This window comes from Hemiscyllium ocellatum, chromosome 13, assembly GCF_020745735.1.
Source record: "Hemiscyllium ocellatum isolate sHemOce1 chromosome 13, sHemOce1.pat.X.cur, whole genome shotgun sequence".
NCBI lineage: Eukaryota > Metazoa > Chordata > Chondrichthyes > Orectolobiformes > Hemiscylliidae > Hemiscyllium > Hemiscyllium ocellatum.
In genome coordinates, this window is record NC_083413.1 from 68,909,236 (window position 1) to 68,931,191 (window position 21,956).

The window sequence follows — 21,956 nt, forward strand, 5'->3', positions numbered from 1 at the left end:
ATCATACCCTGACAACATCCATGATGAGACTATTGAGTGAAAATCATCGACTGAGCAAATTACTGAAGGATACTGGATCCTTGGACATCCTAACCCCAAAAAGGGTTGGTACCTTGAGGAAAATTTACAAAAAAAAGACATCTGATGAGAAAGAAATTAAATCAGAGATGAAACAAAAAAAACACACAGATTTGGAAAAACTGGGACAATATCAAACATGTGACAAAGTAGGACTAACTACTCAAACGTTATTATTTGTTACATTAACTATAAGCTTCTCGTTATCAATTACTGTACTAAGTCTTTATCTGGCAGTTTGTTCACTAACAGAAGTATCATTGCTTCCCTACTATTTGCTATTCATTAAATAAGATTTCAGTTTAACTACAGCAAAAGAATAGTCAGTCCCTTGTGATAAGAATGCTGCTATAATTCATAGCCGAAACACAAAGCCATAAATACACTTCGAGTATGTATTGCACAATCAAATAAATTGTTGTGTTGGTCGAGTTCTTTGTACTCCATCTCTCTCTCTAAAGACTGTGTGCAACACAGGGTATTAGTCCTAAAAGGTATTGATTGGCAAAAACAAGACTTACTTGCTGAGGCATTAATATTTAATCAGTGTCTCTCACACAGGAGAAAGCAGTTTGGAGTCGTTTCAAGTTTTTGTGCAGTCAAGTGCTAAACCTTTGTGAGATCTTAGTTTAGTTTGCATAATTGATTAGTCTGACTTTGCCTGGGTGAAGAGAGGTTTTGATTGATGTGATCTGACTGGGACAATGAATTTACCGTTTGTCTCAGGAATTTAGAATTCACTGGGCAAGTCGTTAGGGTTTTTCTTGAGATGTGCTGCTGCAGATGCAGTGTTGTATTCCTGATTGACGAGAGGTCACAGGGCCTAGCAAAACTGAATACTTCCTTCTGTTATTCTTAACATAATATCCACGGACCATTGTATTATTCAGTAGTCTATTAAAAGTTAAAGAAGATTTATTCGTCAGCTCTGCTAGCAATTTTTAAATCAAAGTCTTCTTTATTACTAAGGCCTATTAAATCCCATTTTACTGGAGTACAACTTAACTGACTTCGATTTGGAAATACGTGCACCACCTCCCCTAAAGGAGAATGAAAATTGCTCCATTTATTTCAATTCATTCATGATCCACCTTATTCCTTCTCATTATAAGTACATAATAACACTGCAGGTTGTAAAACTATTTTGACTTCACACTGATTTACTGTACTCATGAGAGGAGAGGGTGATGTGCTGGTTCGGTCACAGGGCCTAGTAATCTAAAGGCCCACGCTAATGCTCTGGGGAATGGGTTAAAAATCCAACATGTCAGCTGGTGGAGTTTAAATTTAATCAGCAAATGTGGAATATAAAGCTGTTGTCAGTAAAGGTGACCATGCTGATCATCATCAGTTGTTGTAAATACTCTATATGGTTCAGTAATGTCCTTTAGCGAAGGAAATCGACCATGGCCTACATGTGATACCAGCAATGTGGTTGTCTCTGAAATGATCTCGGTTCAAGGCCCACGAACATCTCACCAAAGAATAAAAAAGCACAGCTTATGGATTCTTAAGTTGCACACCAAAAGGTTGAAAGGTCTCTGAAGATGATCAGAATGGGATGTTCTCTTTCATGGATCTTAGTGTTCCTTCACCAGTTGTGCATCTCGGTAGGAACTCCATTGTTGGACTGTACACTATATCAGCGGCATAGGCGTGAATCGAAATTGAACAACAATATCTTATATCCAGCGTAGTTATGGGCCTAAGAATAAATTCTAACATTCCTTCATTGTTGGTGTCTTTTTGTTGAAGGATGCTGAAAGCTTTTATTCAATAAAATAGAGACTTTGACTGGTATGAAAACTAATGGAGAGATGAAGGGTAGAAACACGTAGAAGTTTGTACCAAAACATGCCACTCACCTCGGCAGGATGCACTTACCTAATTCATCTAATCCTATCAGCATATCCTTTTTAGTCCTTTCTAATTAGTATGGTCTTATCACTTGTAATTTCACATGGATGACCAGTAATCTCTCTTGCCAGCCATTAGCATGTGTTGGATGGATTTAAAAGTTGACAGGCAAATTGTTAGGCCTTTTTATGAATGCTTATTCTTTGGCCATCAGGTTTTGAACTGACTTGAACTCAGGACTTAAAGCTCCGAGACAGGGATGCTACCCACATCATTAGAAGATCTCTTTTTAAGTGGCTTGAAGCATGGATATCAAAAACCTTTTCACTAAGGTTAACTGAGCAATGTTGCTAAATCTGATAAATATGGCTGATAATTTATCAGTACCACCACAAACCCAGGTAACATTTCATTTAAATCCTCACTCATCTGCTTAATAATATCAAGTTTAGTAATGTGTAGCAAGTATATAGAAATAGAGGTCTGGTATTCAAATTGGAACTTCATCAATGAACGCATCGATTTGGACCCAATTTAACAACCCTTCAGAAAAAAGAACCGGAAATGATATCACCCACCACAACAGACCAAGACACATACATAGAAAGCAAGATTGAACATCAGTGCTACAATGGAGGCTCACTGATGATGTTACCTAGCATGGTGACACAATGTCTGAGAACAAATCTTTCAGCTCAGTGAGCAAGCTTACACCCTGACTACAACCTGAGCTACAAATCTTCACAAAAACCGCAAGTACATAGCAATGTTCTCCACCTTTGAAGTGGAGAAATCAGAAGGTGAAACGCAAGATATTTGTTATGATTCCCACTGAGAGCACTGAATTTAGACTACAATCTCAGATGAGACCCCCTGAGTTTGTTTATGAACCTGTTTGTGAACAGGCCAGTGTCCCTGTAGTAATCAGAAATGAAGAATCAACCAGTGAGGCTTTCTGGGTGGAGCTAAGAAATAAGAAGGGGATGGTGATGGTGATATTGGGGTTGTACTATAGCACCCCAAATAGTCAAAGGGAATTAGAAGTACAAATATGCAGGGAGACTGCATAGACTTGCAGGAGCAATAGGGTTGTCAAAGTAGGGGATCTTAATTTTCCTAGCATAGATTGGGACTACCAGAATGTTAAAGCCTGAGATGGGGTGGAATTTGTTAAGTGCATTCAGAAAAGTTTCCAGAAGCACTAGAGGAGGCTCCTACTCGGGAAGGGGTAAAACTCTAACTACTCTTGGGCAGTAGGGCAGTACAGGTGATGGAGGTGACAGTGGGGGAGCACTTTGGGACCAGTGACCTATGGAGAGGGGCAAAAGTAGTCCACGGGTTCAAGTTCGAAATTGGGGCAAAGTAAATTTTGATGGAATAAGACAGGAGCTTGCAAGGATTGATTGGAGCAGTTTGCAGACAAAGGTACTTCTGGCAAGTGGGAGGCCTTTAAAAGTGAGGTAGCTCGAGTTCAGGGTCTGTGTGTTCCTGCGAGGATGAAGGGCAAGGTTGGCAGGAATAGGGAGCCCTGAATGACAAGAGATACTTGAGACTTTGACAACAGAAAAGGAGCAGGTGTGAGTCAGGTACAGGCATCAAGGAAATCCCTGGAGGTATATGGGGGATGCAGGAGTTTACTGCAGAAGGAAATCAGGAGTGCCAAAAGGGAGCATGAGATAGCCTTAGCTGAGAAGATTAGGGTGAATCCAAAGAGGTTCTTTAAGTATATCAAAGCAGAAAGAATAACCAGAGAGAGAATAAGACCAAAGTGGACATGTATATGTCGAACCGCAGGAGATCGGTGAGGTCCTCAATGGATATTTCTCCTGTGTATTTACTGTGGAGAAAGTCGTGAAGACTTGGGGAAGTTAGTGGTCGTATCTTGAGGATAGTCCACATCACAGTAGAGGAGGTGTTAGATGTATTAGAATGTATGAAGGTGGATAAATCTCCTGATCCTGACCAGAACTATCCAAGAACGCTGAAAGAGGCTAAAGAAGAAATCGAGGGGGCCCTGGCTGATATTTTTGCATCATCGTTACCTACGAATGAGATCCCAGAAGGCTGAAGGGTAGCAAATGTGGGGCCCTTATTCAAGGGCCCCACATCTCCTGTCTCCCAGGCCAGAAGCCCCTCAAATCTCAATAAAACTAAGCTGCATTATCCTGGGTACATTTGAGCTCCAATACTTGTCAGCTGCACCTAGCAAATGCTGCTTGTGGGCTTCCTTCGTTCTCAGCTAGCCTGAACTATCAGTGACTCCCAGGACTTCTCCTGAGTCATAAACAGTGACTGCTAGCCACTTTCTCAGCAACCTCTCCCAAGTTGCAACAATCCAGAGATTGACATTAGCCAATATAATGCTAACATTAGCATCTCATCTGCTTGGAACATCTTTCCACTCATTCCAAGCATCTGAATGAACAGTGGCCTGAAAGTAGCAAACGTCTGTTTCAACTGTCCCTGACCAACATGGAGTCACCTTCAGTGGCCCCGTCTCATTGGCTTAAGGTTAATGTTGAAGTGCTGTTCAGTGACCCTTGAACTGTTTCAAGTGACCTATTGAAAGCCTCACGAAAAGCCTCTCACTTGTTCCTAAGCAGGAATGTAGCAAACATTGGATCCTGTGACAATCCAAGGCCTTGTGAGTTTTCTTGCACCATCATTCTGAACATCCTGTGACAATGTTATAATTTTTATATTTAATTACCTTTCCAGAAATGCAGACCTTGCAACATATGCTGACACACAGAAACAGAAAAATGGATTTGGCATGTTGGGTTAGGCCATTAATGTATAATTTCCATTTACATTTGGCTCCAGCCACCTCATAATTTGGCTCAAATCACTGAGAAGTGGCGTACAAGTCATTTGGAAGCAGCACTGAAGGTCACATTTTAAATTAAAAAGAAACTTCACCCCTAACCTTCTCTCAGTAATGACATGATTAAGACAAAGGAAGTAACCAACCCCTATTCACTGGTACTTGGCAATGTTATCCTGTAGCTTTTGATGTAACAGTATTGATGCAATTCAATTGATCTCATGCTATTACACACAGACTGTAGAACACTAAAGAATACTACTTTTCAAAGGCATTTTTGAAAGTTTTAGTAAGAAATGAACTTTGTGTGGGGGTGGAGGAGGTGTGTGTTCTACAGGTAACGAGTTTGAAAAGGTTAACGTGGAAATGCATTGAGCACCACAGTGTCTGATTCATGGGCTTTTGGTTGAGAAACAGAGTTTGGCTTCCTCCAGGTCCTGATGGAGCCACATGTGATCTGTCTGGTTCCTGACAGTTGTAATTATGACGAAACAGTTAAAGTTAATGGTGTACTGGAAGAAATGTAGAGCTGAATCTTCCCTTAATTTGATTTCATGTTATTTTCAGTGAATTTCCCAGAGGCTTTCTCCCCATAAGGCTTCGTGAGTTTTCTTGCACCATCATTCTGAACTCATCTCATTAATTGCCTGCCACCACCATCTTCCCCCCCCCTTATAGTGCCGGTCTCATCTAATGCTAGCCCAGTTCTTCCACTTGCCACTGTCGGACATTCATGCCACTGCTGAGGTGTGCCCACATTCCTCGCAACAGTGCCATCTTGGAACCATAGTGATGCACCTGGCTGGGGATTGGCAGTCTGGAATTGCCCTTGACACTGCACGTCATGGCACAGCAGTCACAGCCCACTTCTCACGACACATTGGCCTGATACTTCTTGCACATAAACCTGCACATTCCTGCACTTATCCCTGTTTAAGCACTGGACCACACAACTTACCTGTCCTCAGTCACAGGCCATCTTATAACCCTCCCTAACAGCTCTGTAGTACATGGTAGTGCCCCTCTCTGTGAGCTAGAAGGCCTGAGTTCAAGTCCCATTTATTCCAGTGATGTGTCAATATAGGTTGGAACAGGTTGATTGAAAGTGTCTGCAACCCTCTCCAAGTCACTGTGACTCTTTCCCCAATATCCACTATAGCCCAGCACCTTATCATTGTTCAATGTAGGATCATCGCAGGAAAGCTTTCAGTCACTTCAAAACATGCACGTTTGATTGCAAACACCAAATGTGGACAGAAATCAGACAAACACAAGTTGCATTTGCCTCCTAGAACAGAAAGGAGTAGTCTGCATGCCAAGCACCAAGAGTTTTACTGTCAAGAATTGATCACAAGCTCTGATCTAGTGGAATCATATGTCAATTAAATCCTGTCTGGCCTATAGTACCTGATGCTACTCTATCACATTCAAGAGTTCCTTTGTTTCCTACTTACTGTCCTTATCCTCCCTGAAAGACTGTTCCCAGTCTCCCAGTTCATCAGCCGCCATCAAGTCCTCTCCTTCCTTGCCCCAGCAGTGCAGAGCATAGCTTGCTGGGATTATGTTGTGTACTCTGTCTGGACTGCAATGCAAGACTCCGCCAGGATAATGCAAGCAGTGGACCTTCATATTCTGCAAATTTATCATCTGCTCCAGCATAGGTCTGGCTGAACAGTGGGCTGCACTGTAGTAGCACTCTGCCTCAGTCAGGGGGTTTTGTAATGGAGTCATCAGCCAAGGTCGTAGTGGGTTGCCCTTGTAACCTGGTAACCATTCTTATACCATCTGGACTTTCTACTGCACCAGGACCATGAGCTCTCAAGCATATAGGCATCGTGACAGCTCCCAAGGTAGTAGGTGCAAACATCCAAAAAAATCATGTCAGTGAGCACAGATTACATGCGCATTCAGGTCGTAGAATCCTTTTCTGTTGATAAATTCGGCCATGCTATGTTATGGCCCTCTCAACTCACTCTGTGTACAGTTGACTGAGCCCTGCACCGGGGGGAAGTCAGTTATCCTTCTAAAACCTAATATATACACACACTAGTGTGTCCTCTACCACAGATAATAAACAGGTCTTTGACTCAGCACAGGAAGGAGAATTGATGACAGAGAGGTACCCCAGCCTTAAGCCAGCAGTGGTTGTTAACTAGAAGATATGGCACATTGACAGCAGTGGTGTCTGAAAATATGACATTCAGGAATAGGTTTGTGGTAGAAAATGTTCTTTTTGTGGGGAGTATATGGGGATTGTATTGGGAGTCAAGATCATGAGAAATTGAATAAGTGTAAAAAAAGTAGCTGCGGTCAGACGTGAAATCACTGGCGAACAAATCTAGTTGTGGTAGGTAGCTGGAAATAGTGAGTTCACTCTTCCTAGTGTTAATTTGGATGAAGTCATGACTTTTTTTTTGTACAAGCTGCCTGTTAAAAATTGAGACCAGTCACAAGGAGGCATTAGCATATTGTATCTGTTGTTGACAACACCAAAGAGAAGCAGATAAACGTGAAAATACTGAGGATGAAGGATAGATCCTTTAGGGATTCCTGAGATGGCAAGAACTAAGGAAAAGCTATTGCATTCACTGACAGATGTCACCTAATCAATACTTCTCAATTTACCTCGTTTGCTCTTTAACTTTGTCCAATTTGGTTGCTACTCACTTACACTTCTCACCCAGTGGAAAAAACAATTTCAGCAGAGTCCCAGTCTATATGTGAGAAAGTTTTCCTGTTATAGTCAGCACTTCATGTGGTTGTCTCTCAAAAACCATGGATGGCAGTGCATCTTCCCACATAGAAACTCAACCCGTTTTGGCAGATTTTGACAGCAACAGGAGAATCTTTACTAATATTTTCAAAAAATCCTACAGATGATGTGAATAGGCAGATTCTGCAGATTATATAAATATATATGTACATAATATGACATTGTGCAATGTAAGTAGTCTCCATATCTCTGTACAATGTCAAGTATTAAAAAGTGATCTGGCATCTTGCTGAGTCTACATGTAAGTCAGGATCTAATTAATTCTGAATAACTTTGACAGCTGATGTGCATCACTGAAGTAGACTATACTCCAAACTAATTGTCCATTTTAACAGATTCTTTTTTAATGCCAGTACTTCATTGTGTACATGGGAAAGATCAAACCTCAAGCAAATTCAGGAGATGACCACCACCCCTTACTTCCTCTGTAAAAATTTAAACCCCTTTGAGGGAGCAAACAAAATAATGTGTTGGATTTGTTTTAAACAAATGATTTTCTTAATTTTGTCAGGAAAATCACTGACCTGAAATGTTTACTCTTTGTCTCCACGGTTTACCTGCTGTGCATTTCCAGCTGATGCAATATTTTGCTACTATATTTTCAGAGTGGTTGAGTTTAAAATATTTTTACTTAGAGATTTGAGTAGTTGAAAAGTGAATTAATAAATAATTTGTTTAATGAAGAAGGGGTTGGCACATTCCTAATTAGTAATTAACTCTTTTCTTTCAGATTGTCTCCAATCCTTTATGCTATGAGGCTTCAGTGAGGCCTAGTTGTTGATCTGCCTTTAGCTCCCACTTAATGGCTGTTAGCAATGAATGTTAGCAAGGCAAAAGTGGGTACTGCAGATGCTGGAGATCAGAGACAAGATTAGAGTGGTGCTGGAAAAGCACAGCAGGTCAGGCAGCATTGGAGGAGCAAGAAAAATCGTCATTTCAGGCAAAAGTCCTGCGTCAGGAGTGAGGCTGGGAGCCTCAGGGCTACAGAGAGATAAATGGGAGGGAGGTAGGGCTGGGGGTAGCTGAGAGTGCAATAGATGGATGAAGGTGAAGGTGAAGGTGATAGGTTGGACAGGAGGGTGGAGCGGATAGGTGGGAAGGAAGATTGGCAGGTAGGACAGGTCAGGAGGACAGTGCTGAGCTGGAAGGTTGGAACTGGGGTAAGATGGGAGGGAGGAGAAATGAGGAAACTGGTGAAGTCCACATTGATGCCCTGGGGTTGAAGGGTTCCGAGGCGGAAGATGAGGCTTTCTTCCTCCAGTTGTTGGGTGGGCCATCCTCCAGGCATCAAATGTTCTCACAGAGTGCTTCAGAGAACATCTCTGGGAAACTTGCACCAATTAACCCCACCGCCCCATGGCTGAACACTTCAACTCCCCCTCCCACTCTGCCGAAGACATGCAGGTCCTGGGCTTCCTCCACCACCATTCCCTCACCACCCAATGCCTGGACGAAAAATGCCTCATTTTCCACCTCAGGACCCGTCAACCCCAGGGCATCAATGTGGATTTCACCAGTTTCCTCATTTCTCCTCCCCCCACCTTATCCCAGTTCCATTCTTCCAGCTCAGCACCATCCTCATGACCTGTCCCACCTGTCAATTTTCCTTCCCACCGATCCACTCCACTCCTCTCTGACCTATCACCTTCACCCCCACCACCATCCACCTACTGCACTTTCAACTACTTTCTCCCCAGCCCCACCCCCTCCCATTTATCTCTCCACCCCTTAGGCTCCCAGCCTCATTCCTGATGAAGGGCTTTTGACCGAAACGTTGATTCTTCCTGCTCCTTCGATGCTGCCTGATGTGCTGTGGTCTACCAGCACCACTCTAATCTTGACAATGAATGTTACAGGCTATCCATTTATGACAAACATTTAAACTCGGAGCCATTCCATGCTCAATTGTCACTCAACATACAGTCTCCAATAAAGATCTGCTAATGCAGTCACCCTATCTGATTTTCCCTGTTTAGGCTAGTTTGTACCAGCCAGAGGTAGAATGTCAATCAAGGAGTACCAGGATGGTTCAGCTACTTCAGAATTCCTCTCTCTTCCTCCAGATTCACCATTCTCCTTGCCTTGCTCTCATCTCTCTGCCCTCACTTTTCCTTCTGTCTTTGATCTTATGTTTAGTATTCAACATCCAGACTGTTCTGGCACATGATGCACATTTATCTGTGGCCCTGACTTACTTAATATATGCAAATAAATGCTGACATACCTTTGGCCATTTTCTTTGTTACAAAATGTTACACAGTGTGAAAGGTTAAGTTGTGTTAATGTTGTTCATGCTCTAAGAAGTCAAGTATTTCATATGCTGTAATCAAAATGGTCTGCAAAGATCACAAATTGATTAAGGCACTTAAAATACACCAGGGATGGTTTAATGAACAAAATAATGAAGTCCAGTAATTATGTGAGTCATCAAATTCATGTTATTTTAAAAATTTGAGACCAGAAGTCACTGTGAGATGGTGAGATTTATTAGGCCTTCCTTAGATAACACATGTGTATTTCTTTCTCTTACTTAAATGCAAACATCAGACGTGTCTCCTAACAGCTCCAGTTTGATGTTGGATCATTGTCTGATATACTTTATAATAATTGCATTTCTCTCAGATGGAACATGTAGACATATGCAGGGTTGACCTTTCACCTGAGGATTGGGAAATAGGATCTGAGACAGTGAACCCGTCCTGAACTGGTTGGGGGGGAGGGGGGGGGGGGGGGGGGGAGGAACTGTTGGAGACTGGTCACTGACCTGGAATTTTGACCAGGGCACCCACTTCACAAGGAGACAGGTTCCCTGTCCTGTTAAGGACAGTTGGCAGGCTTTCAAAGCTGGAGAATCACTCAGATCTTCCACTTTCAGAGCAGCATGTAGCTGCAAGGAGAAGCTATATAACTGGCAAGATGCCTCATCAAGATAGTGTCCTTTCAGACATTTTTCTAAACTTTAATTAAAAAAAACTTTTAAAAAAGCAATCACCATGATTGTTGGCGGACATGGAAGGGAAGCTAATGTTTTGCTGTTCTCTCACTGAGACAAGTATGGTGGGCCTATAGGCCTCTCTAGATTACTGACACCTTGGCCTGCTACTGCTAGTTGCCTGACTCCGGCCAGTTGACCTGTCAACAGTCATGCCAGCCGACTGAAATTCAAATAAAAACCTCTATTCAGCCCTTAACAAGGATCTTAAAGAGCCTAGTTTCTTGCCTGGCTTGTGGGAGTGGGCAGCCTGTGCAGACCCTGAACCCTTGTCAGCCCAAAGAGATGACCATTTGGAGTAGAGTTAGGAAGCTGACATGTCGACCGACTTCATAGTTTTTGAGTCCCATCTATCTCTGTTCCTGATGTTGCACAGCCTGAAGATTCAGCCTGTGTTATAGGTAACGAGTGATGAATCACTTGCAGCCAAATTCAGTGAGTAGTGTAATATATCAGTGTGCCATAGAGAGATCAATGTAGCTAACTGTTAACTGGAAATCTCAATCTCATTTCTCAGGCCTCACTGACATATTGCGCTATGGGTTCCCTGTGGCTGTGTTTATATCCCGAGCCTCATTTGTGAAGGAGAGAGAGTAAATAGTCTGAGACAAATGGTGAGGCATTCGTGAAGAATGTACAGGTTGCTCAAAGCTGAATTCCCCTGTTTTTTTTTCCTTATTTTCAGCTGCGTAAATTAACAATAATGAGAGAGTTACCTTGGGTTCAGTTCGATAACAGAACGAATGTTACTTTTTGTCTGGTTGTAAAATTGGCCATTTCTCAGAAACCAATCTTTCTAGAAGAGACATATGCTTAAAAAGTGAAAATAAACTCTCACCTGTGATCATCTCCAATGTCTCTGTCATTGAAAATCTCACATGAGTTAACTTCCTCTTGTCGTGTCACAGCTTAATAATGTTGCACTTCATACCCTGTGTCAAAAATCCTGAATGTGAAAATTTCCAATTAACTTAATAACAATTTATCTGCTCAGTTATCAAATTCGATCCACTGAATATCAGACTTTAAAAAGATAACACCATGGAAGAAATACATAACCAGTTGGAAATTGAGCAGCAAAATTCATAATTTGTTTTTTAAAGTTGACTTGTGACAGCTAGAAATGTTGCATATCATACACTAATACACAAAACAGTCTTCTGAGTATACATGATAAAATTGGTGGAAATGCTTGCAAGAATTTATTTGTACATTGCCCCAGCTTTGTCTTAGGTTTCCAACTTGGGCTTAAATTGGAATTTTGCTGAAAATGTTTTAATGCAAAGTAAGTATTGTGTTGGTGACATGGAAATGCTTCATTGGCATTATGTTCACACTCCTGTCAACTCGACCATTTTAAGAGAATCTGACAAAAAGTCACATCATATTTTAAACAGGCAGGTCTATATTCTAAATCGTGTATTCAAACCATTCCCTCTTGCTCTAATGTTATTTTATCTAATATTAATGCTGCCTCTTACTCTTCAATCTGGGTTGGAGTACAGCAAGATTTTCATCTTAACATTCTGAATGGGGATGATGGAGTTTTGTTTCAGGTAGTACTTGACATAATGAAGTGAATGTTGCTCTAACACACTTCTTCACTTTGCGTTTCTAGCATGTCGACCTGGTTTCTACAAGGCCTCATCCATGGATGCATACTGCATGAAGTGTCCACCTCACAGCTATTCATATCAAGAGAGCTCATCCCAGTGTACCTGTGAGAAAAACTACTACAGAGCAGAAACTGACCCCAAGGCTATGCCCTGTACAAGTAAGTCAATAAATATACACAGCAAGCACTGAAAAGCCCATAAACCAACATTCACACCACACAAATACCAGGCAATGATTGTTTCTGCTAAGAGACAAACTAACCAACACCCCAAGACACTCAATGACGTTATCATTGACCAGAAATTCAACTGGACTCGCTATATAAATACATGACTACAATAGCAGATTGGAAGCCAGGAATATTGTGGCAAACAACATGCCCACTTACTCCTCAAAGCCAATCCACCATCTACAAGGCAAAAGTTAGAGTAATGGAATACTCCCCACCTTCCTGGCTAGCTGCAGCTCCAACAACACTCAAGAAGCTTGAGACCATTCAGGACAAAGCTGCCTGCTTGATTGGCACCCCATCCACAAGCATCCACACCCTCCAAAATTGATGTTCAGTAGCAGCAGAGTGCACTATCTATAAGATGCAGCACAGAAATTTGCCAAAAATCCTTGGACAGCACCTTCTGAACCCATGACCATGTTCAACTAGGAGGATAAGGGCAGCAGATACATGGGAACATCACTTGCTGTTTGTTCTCCTCCAAGCTACTCACCATTATGGCCTGAAAGAATTTTGCCGTTACTTCACTGTCATTGGTTCAAAATCCTTGAATTCTCTCCCTACAGCAATATGGGTCTACCTTCAGCACATGGAGAAAGTCAGGACTGCAGATGCTGGAGATCAGAGTCAAACAGTGTGGTGTTAGAAAAGCACTGCCTTGTAGATGGTGGACAGGCTTTGAGGAGTAAGCTTCCAATCTGCAATTGTAGTGATGTATTAATATAGCGAGCCCTGTTGAATTTCTGATCAATGATAACACCATTGAGTGTCTTGGGGTGTTGGTTAGTTTGTCTCTTAGTGGAAATAGTCATTGCGTGTGATGCTGCTCGGATGCTGCCTGACTGGCCATGCTTTCCCATCTCCACACTCTTCGACTATCTACAGCACATGGACTACAGCAGTTTCAGAAAGGATCTGACCATCAGCTTCTCAATGGTAACTAGAGAGTGGCAATAAATGGTGAATGAAGGAAAAATGAAGGTTTCATGAAGATTTGAAAGTGCTGTCAAGAGAGTGAAGAAACCATTACATTTTTTTTCCCTGTCAAACTAGTCAGAGATGTTACTAACAATCCTTGGAGCAGGGGGAAACTTGAATCTAGACCTCCTCGCCCAAAGAGTTCCTTAACTGTTGCTTTAATTGTACACAGTGTTCCAAGTGCAGTCTCACCAAAGCTGAGTACAATCATAATAGAATCTCTTAAAAGAAAACGTTTTTTTTCCTAATAAACCTGTTCAGCATTGATTTTACATTCTCTGGAGCAGATGGGACCTGAACACCCTGGTACAGGGATAGGGTCTTTACCACTGCATCACAAGAGGATGCTAACCATAGCTTTTGCACAGCACTAGCAATAAAATACACATGGTAAAACTTCAATTCATTAGCAGTGAGCAATCCTGCAGCATTTCTTCCACATTCATTTCTATCAGACAACTTGGAAATAAAGTATTTTGGATTATTCAGCAATTATTCCATGACTTTTTTTGAAAATTACATGTATTTTTTCCTCAGTTTGCATTTGCTTAAGATTTCAGTTTTGTTTGACAGAGCAAAGTTAAGAACTACAATTGTGAAATCAATTTTCAGATTGGATGGATTCAAAATTAAATGTGCAAATGGTGTGAGAGCAAGGGTTGATTGATTTCAGAAAGGAAACTAAATATTTATTAGTGAGATTACAGTCGTGGTTGCCCAGTAATCTATGTATTAATTGTGACTAATTATCATCTAGCGCCTCACAGTGCTAGAGACCAGGGTTCACTTCCCGCCTCAGGCAACTCTCTGTGTGGAGTTTGCACATTCTCCCTGTGTCTGCGTGCGATTTCTCCGGGTGCTCCGGTTTCCTCCCACAATCCAAAAATGTGCAGGTTAGGTGAATTGGCCATGCTAAATTGCCCGTAGTGTTAGGTGAAGGGGTAAATATAGGAGTGTGGGTCTGGGTGGTATATGCTTCGGCAGGTCGGTGTGGACTTGTTGGGTCGAAGGGCCTGTAAGTAATCTAATCTAATCTAATCATGTTTCACTCATATTGTTAGTCAGAAGTGTGCTGGGGTACCTTACCTTTGGGATCTGGTCTGCCCTTGATGCCAGAAACCTGGATTTGATTCCACGTTTGGGTGATTGTCTGTGTGGAATTTGCACATTCTTTCCGTGGCTGCATGGATTTCCTTCGTGTGCTCTGGTTTCCTCCCAAAGTCCAAAAATGTGCAGATTAGGTGGATTGGCCCTGTCAAATTGCCCACAGTGTCCAGAGATGTGCAGGCTAGGTGGATTAACCATGGGAAATGTTGGGTTATGGGAATAGGGTGGGTCAGGATGGGATGTCCTTCAGAGAGTCAGTACAGACTCATTGGGCTGAATGGCCTCTATCTGTCTTGTTGGGATTCTATGATACTAACATGATCCAAATCCTATGGGATAGATTTGGAGTTCTCAAGATCCAGGAAGAGACAGCCTTTTATTCCTGATGACTATTATGCTCCCAATTGCACACATCCACTAATATCCATGAATTATGGGATGAATTTGGGTGTGAAGCATTTTACAATCCATGCTCATACTTGTGTTCTAGCATCTAATGAACAATGAAAAAAAGGTTTGTTTGTTAAATTAATGAAAAGTGATCAAGATTTGTCAATGCCAGAAACAGAGTAGTTCTTATGAGTTATGTTGCCAAATGCTTTCATGATCCCTGATCCCATTGATAAATCTGACAGTGAAGTAACCTCCATTTTTGTTCCTTCCGGTTTTCTCTCCTTCCATGACTCCTTGCTGGAATACAGTTCCCCTAGTGATATTACCAGCTGATACTTCACTCAAGTTGCCAATGTTTGTGTCATGTTAAGCAGCATATTCTGGAACACATCACAACCAATACTGACCCTGTCCACAGCCAAAGACCAAATGCCTGCATTTTCTTAGCACATAAAATACCAATTCCACCACCTTCATCATCTAGAATCTCTTCACCCACTCCTCATGGTTCCCAATCCCCTCCATGGCAATTATCTACCTTTACCTACTCAAATAGCTCATCAAACCTCTGTGCCAACCTATGACAATTCAAAGTTGAAAATGTGTTGCTGGAAAAGCGCAGCAGGTCAGGCAGCATCCAAGGAGCAGGAGAATCGACGTTTTGGGCATGAGCCCTTCTTCAGGAATCATTCCTGAAGAAGGGCTCATGCCCGAAACGTCGATTCTCCTGCTCCTTGGATGCTGCCTGACCTGCTGCGCTTTTCCTGCAACACATTTTTCAGCACTGATCTCCAGCATCTGCCGTCCTCACTTTCTTCTATGACAATTCAAAGTCCATTCACCCATTAATGTACTCTGTAAAGAATTGTGAAGGCTACAGTAATAGGATGTGTTAAGAAAGCTTTTAAGAAAGCCAAGCTTTACTATATGTTCATGGTTAACAGCCCAGTCATCTATTGAAACATATGCACATGAAAATATTATAAGATTCACAGCTTTGGCTCAGGTCATTTGGTCAAATGCACAATGTATATTTACACATGATAGAGGGTTCAAGTGCTTGTTATATTAACTATTGATATTTCTACTGTGGTCGGGAGATTAATTCTTTTAAAAGGAAAATTGGACGTTATGACTTAATGACTGTGATACAGTTTTTTAAACAACCTATTATGAGTATAGGGTTCATTGGTTCTATATTGAATGTATTCTTGTGAATGGACTTGAAAGTACCAAAGTTAAGGATGAGGGGAAAATGGCCATCAGTGACAGGTAGGCAACATAGAGTGGTGTGGATGGAGCTGGCAGGGAGAAGGTTTTAAGGGTGTCAATTAGAAGGGTTCATGATTTCATGATAAGTAGTGTGAATTTCCAGAGCACTGACTGATTTATTTAGAATTCAGAATCCAGCTGAAGGGGTGGGGGAATGAAGCCTCAAATTAGCATACAACTCCCAGTTTCTGAGAACTCCCTCCCCAACAGTACTGTAGGAGTGCTTTCACAACAATGAACCTTGTCTTAAACTGCTGCTTTCACTACTATCTTCTCAATAAATGGTAATACTCAGATTCGAAAATAGTTTACAAATCAGACAGCAGGCAGAATTGAGAATCCTCACTGACTGTCTTTTTCTTTGTTAATCTGTGACTTTGAGAGCTTGAAAGATCGCTCCAGTCAAACCTGGGTACCTTGCTGCAGACTCAGACATAAATATGCATCTTCCAGTTCATTATTCAGACAGCACAGTGCCTTTATCAAAGGAGGCATTAGGGAGGGAACATGGGGACAGTCAGGGGAAATGCACTTCTGCACTGACTTTGCCCTTAAACAGCCATTGAAAATTTTATTTGTTCTACTAAAAGAACACTTCTGAGCATTGACTGTCCAAGCTTATAATATATTTGTGATGACCTCTGGAATGTACAGGCAAACTAAAAGCATCAAAGGGCTCAGAAGGTTAGATTAACCCATGCTGTAATTTCACTGATATTCACATTTGATCAGTACACAAACAAGCAAATGTCCCTCCATTAAACTGAACTCCTCCTGGGTGAACAAAGCAGTACTTGTTGCTAACATAAAATAATCTTAAGCTGCAAATTTAATTTAGAATAATGCATTATTAATTGCACCTTTGGTATGCGCCATACTTTGTTGCAGCCTGTAAAAATTAACTTTGTATCCAGCCACATTTTCCCTTCCACTGAGCTACTGCTGTTAAAGCTTGAGAAGAATATCCTTTGTCAGCTCAGCTGAAGATAGTAGTCGTTTTGTGACTGCAGTGTAGCGCTATTCAGCAAGACAACTCTTATTTCCCATTAGGTGGCTGACACAAAAACAGGTCAGTTTATAACCTCAAGTAAAACCCAACACCATCCGTACTAGCAGTCAGAAACTAAAAAAAAACTCTGCTGAAAGCTAAATGAGATGTCATGTAGAAAGCTCTATTTAATTATACCATTAGCAAAAGGGCTGCAAGCTGCTGATAAATGGAAATTCATACATTTAGCTTAATCGCTCAGTCTGACTGTACAACGGAATTTGTAATACCTCGTTCATTCAAAGAGTGCTTTATATTCACAGAGAAGGCAGATTTTCAATGTCTCAGCAAAGTGCAGCGAAACTGTATGATCTAGTATTGTACTCTCATTTAAACCATAAACTTGAATTCACACCTTCAAATGAGTTTCAGATTCATCTTCCATTGATTATAGACACGCTGACTCCTAGTTAATTAACGTATTTTGTGTTGATGGGTGAGTGTATCAGGACCTTCTAAATGATTGCCTTTCACTTTTTAAAAAAAAAGTGTCTCGGAGTAAATTGGCCTATAAGGACGGGTGGAAAAGAAAAGGTCTATGTGCCAAATAAGATATATTATGACTGAACTGGTTATTCCACTAGTTTTGCTCAAGGCAGGCTAGAGGCTGGACTGTTTTTTTTTCATTTTTATTTTCCTCTATACTTTCCTGAGATGTGGGTACCTCTGGCAAGGCCAGCATTTATGGCCTGTTCTCAACTGCCCTTGAACTGAGGGGTCAGCTACTCTGATAGCCTGATAGTTGATAGAGTCGGCCAGACAGAGGTGGTGCATCAGGTCCCCACAGAATTCCAGGCACAACAGGATCTGTGGGAATTGCTTGAGAAATTAAAGATTCTGATGCACAATGTGTCTGGAACCCTCTGAGAAAGCCCCTTAATATCTGGGAATCTGAAGCATTTTGCTTCCATTAAGTCTATAGTTGCCCAGGAAACATTAGATAATTTAAAACTTAATCAAACTATTGGGTTACCTTCCCTTAACACACACACACACACACCCCTCCCAATTACGCCCCTCCCCTGAATGCCTGACAAGCCCAAACAGCCTCCTCCACTGCTGGTCACCTCTTTTCTTGCCAACTTTGACGACACCCTCACCTACCCGCCCTGACACCACTCTCTGGCCAACTCTGACACAAACACCTCCCCAAGCACTTCATCACTTACATGGAATCCTATTTGACTTGTACCCTACTCAGCCGGCACCGATGTCCACTACCATCTTATTACTCTGCCACCCTACTTAGCTGCCACTTGGGGACCCTAACCACCTTTTATATACTGTATATAATTTCACAGCAGCTGTCAAAGTGTCTGGCTGTGCTGCTAACCTTTTACGTCTCAGAACAACTGACTGTTGGAAAAGGGGACATGGTTTGATGTCTCCCTGACTATCCTGCACCTCTGGGACCTGTGTGGATTGAGTTGTTCTGTGCATTTTTGAAGGAACTGGCATCAGAATTCCCAACTGGAAAGGTGGAGCTCAGTACTAATGTAAAAAACATAAGTGGAGCGACAATTTAGCTGTGATTGCCATTGCTTAGAATATCTAGGCCAACATTTTAAGTCAATGATTTATCCCCAGAACTGGGAGAAGTTGGAGATGCAGTAGGTTTTAATGAAATACAGAGCCAAAGACAAACTGTTATGTGGGGTGAGAAGGAAAGGCTCATATAAAAACAGGTCATTTCAGCAAACTCACAGCAAATCTGGAATAAAGATTGGATTTTATGTACCAGTGAGACTCATGACAATGCTTTTATCTCCAGGTATATGGGAAAAGTTCAAATAATCTATCAATTACTTAATTATTCCTTACAAATAGCCATCTGGCCTAGCTGATCTATGCAAGTTCTTCTTGACCACATAAGACCCTTCTCACTACCTTTCATCGAAACCTATCAGAGACCATTCCCTTTGTTCTTATTTCTCCATCTTTTCTCTGCCTGTCTGCTTAAACTGTTACAATAGCTTAAAATGGGTGGTTATGCCAGGAGTGTACCATACGACACAGGATCCTAGGATTGCAGAACCACTTCAGCCTGGTTGATTTTAAATTCACTACAAATCCCCTTCCAAGGATGCCTACATTGAAGAAGTTCTCCTCCTCTGATGAAGGGCTTTTGCCCGAAACATCGATATTTCTGCTCCTTGGATACTGCCTGACCTGCTGTGCTTTTCCAGCACTGCTCTAACCTTGATTTTAATCTCCAGCATCTGCAATACCCATTTCTGCCTTTCAGAACCTAGGGCTGTGGTGTAGGTAAATGAGCGTGAAGGAGGGTGTTCATGCTCTGAATTTGTTAAGGTCGATGATGGGATCACCATTCACACCACTTGTTAGCACCCTGCCAAGCATTTATCTTTCTATTGGCTTGCCATTGGTAATCCCTTTGTATGCCAATCATTTTGTTTTTCATCCTTTTCTTGGTACCCCCTTTATCTATTCTATTCACTTTTTCCTTACCCACCTCATCATCAGCATGTATACCACCCAGTTGCTGTCACTTCTGAAGATGGGTCACCAAACTCAAAATGTTAACTTTGTTCCTCTTTCTACAGATGTTGCAGACACTGTTGAGTTCCTCCAGCAATTTCTGCTTTGGTTCAGACTTTTAGTTACCCATCCACAGTTGTTTGTTTTACTTTACGTCACCTTTGTCCACTGGTCTGTGTGGAATTCTATTATATCCCAAAGGATATAATAGAATATAAGGGTATAATAGAGTCTTGACAGGATCTTTAGCCCAATACATCTGTACCATTCATGAAACATCTGTCTATTCCTATGTTCCAGCACTTAGAGCGTGGCCTGGTATGCTGTGGTGAGAATAGAATTACATGGAGTGTACAGCACCGTAATAGTCACTGCCTTTATTTACATGTTCGATACATATTCTTCACCTAATCCAATCAGGATAGCTTTCTGATTTCCATCCTAATGAAGCAGTTAATATCATTTGAAAAGCTGAGCTCTGGAAGACACCCCTTTGATGGCAGGGCTTTGATATTTGGAGTTTCTCAAGTTTAGACTGCATTGCTTATGCCCACTGAGTTTGATTGCTAAAAGCACTCTCTTCTCAGTGTCAGCACTGTTCATGCTGTTTTTAAAAAAATCTCAACGCAACTTAAAAACAAAACATTCTTTCCAAAGATGTGGGGTTCATTGGCAAGACCATCATTTCTTGTCCATCTGTAATTTCCCTGGAAGAAATCGGGCTTGCTGTCCTATTTCAAAGAGTCGCAAAAGCCAGTGATTTGGCATTAGGTCTGGAGACATACTTAGGCCAATCTCTCAGGATGGCAGACTCTCTTCTCTAGTGGACCTTATCATTGTGCAAAGGCAGAAGCGTTATAGGTAAAAGTCTACTTTTGTGGAACAGGAATGACGAAGTTTCTAGATTTAAGAGTCAAAGAGATGTACAGCATGGAAACAGACTCTTCAGTCCTATACGTTCATGCCGACTAGATATCCTAAATTAATCACGTTCCATTTGCCAGCATTCAGCTCATATCCCTCTATATCCTATTCATACAGCCTTCCAGATGCCTTTTAAATGTTGTAATTGTGCTGGTGTTCACTATCACTTCTAACAGCTCATTCCAGACACACAACACCCTCTGCGTGAAAACATTGCCCCACAGGTTCCTTTTAAATTTTTCCCCTCGCACCTTAAATCTGTGCCCTCTACTTTTTTGGACTCCCCTATCCTGAGAAAAGACTTTTCATCCTATCCATGCCCCTCATGATTTATTGAACTCAAATGCATTCACAAAATATTGGCACAAGGACGTTAAAACAAGATTTAGTTGCAATTGCTGACAGTCAGATAATGGTAGTGGAGATATGAGCAGAGTCTTGAAAATGGAATCTAATTTATATATTTTCAAAGAAAATTATATGCTTGTTTTTCCCTTTGATGTATTTGGTGAATTTGAAGAGATCTGCCTGACTCATTTACAGTGTGAATAGATCAAGGATAGAGCTTTGAAAGCTGTATGAATTAGAAAAGTGAGCATGCATTTAGATCTATGTGGGACAAATGATAATTATGGCACACATTCAGCCTCTGATATCTTGCACTGTAACATTAAAAAGACGAGAAATGATGTGTTAATCGTAATGCGTTTTCCACAAGAAGTACTTTTAGTAGTGAGATATTTGGTTCTTGTTGGGTGAGGTGCACATTCATGTCTCTGAACTCTAAGATTTCAGGGCTTGAGATTTAAGTTAAGATCTTGATGACCGCTTGATGTTATTGGCAGAATGACTATCGGATAGATTTCCATATATGATGACACGGGGCAGGCAATGGGCAGAGCATTCAAGACGCCTGTCTGATCTTACCAGTGAGAAATGCTATCCATTTTGATGGTCAGGCCTGATTTCAATTTGTTAGTTTGTTCTGTCTGCATGTTTCCCAGCTCAAAATGACAAGTTACTCATGAAGGTCAGGACACAAAATCAATCAGTTGTTCTGCAGAATTCTTCTGTCCATTTCATCTTAAAAGGTGGGACCAGTTGACCATGGGAGAGTTTTGTTCTTAATTTTTGTGAGACATGGACGTCACTCTCTGGCCAGCATTTATTGCCCATCCCTAGTTGCCCTTGAGAAGGTGGTGCTGAGCTGCCTTCTTGAACCACTGCAGGCCATGTGCTGTAGGTAGACCCACAGAGGGAGGGAATTCCAGGACTTTGGCATCTTATAAATTCCAGCTTTTAGATTAAAACCAGCCTTATTCCAGGTTAGAACTCAAAGACAGATTCTGAACAAAGTTTCAC

At 41.5% G+C, this 21,956-nt stretch overlaps 1 protein-coding gene across 1 annotated transcript in view; it reads left to right on the forward strand.

The window, feature by feature from the left end:
- Positions 1–21,956, forward strand: part of epha4b (eph receptor A4b) — a 317,518-nt gene that overhangs the window by 165,483 nt on the left and 130,079 nt on the right. The window contains exon 3 of the mRNA XM_060834906.1: positions 12,143–12,298. Coding sequence (XP_060690889.1) covers positions 12,143–12,298 — 156 coding nt within the window. The remainder of the gene's footprint in view (positions 1–12,142; positions 12,299–21,956) is intronic.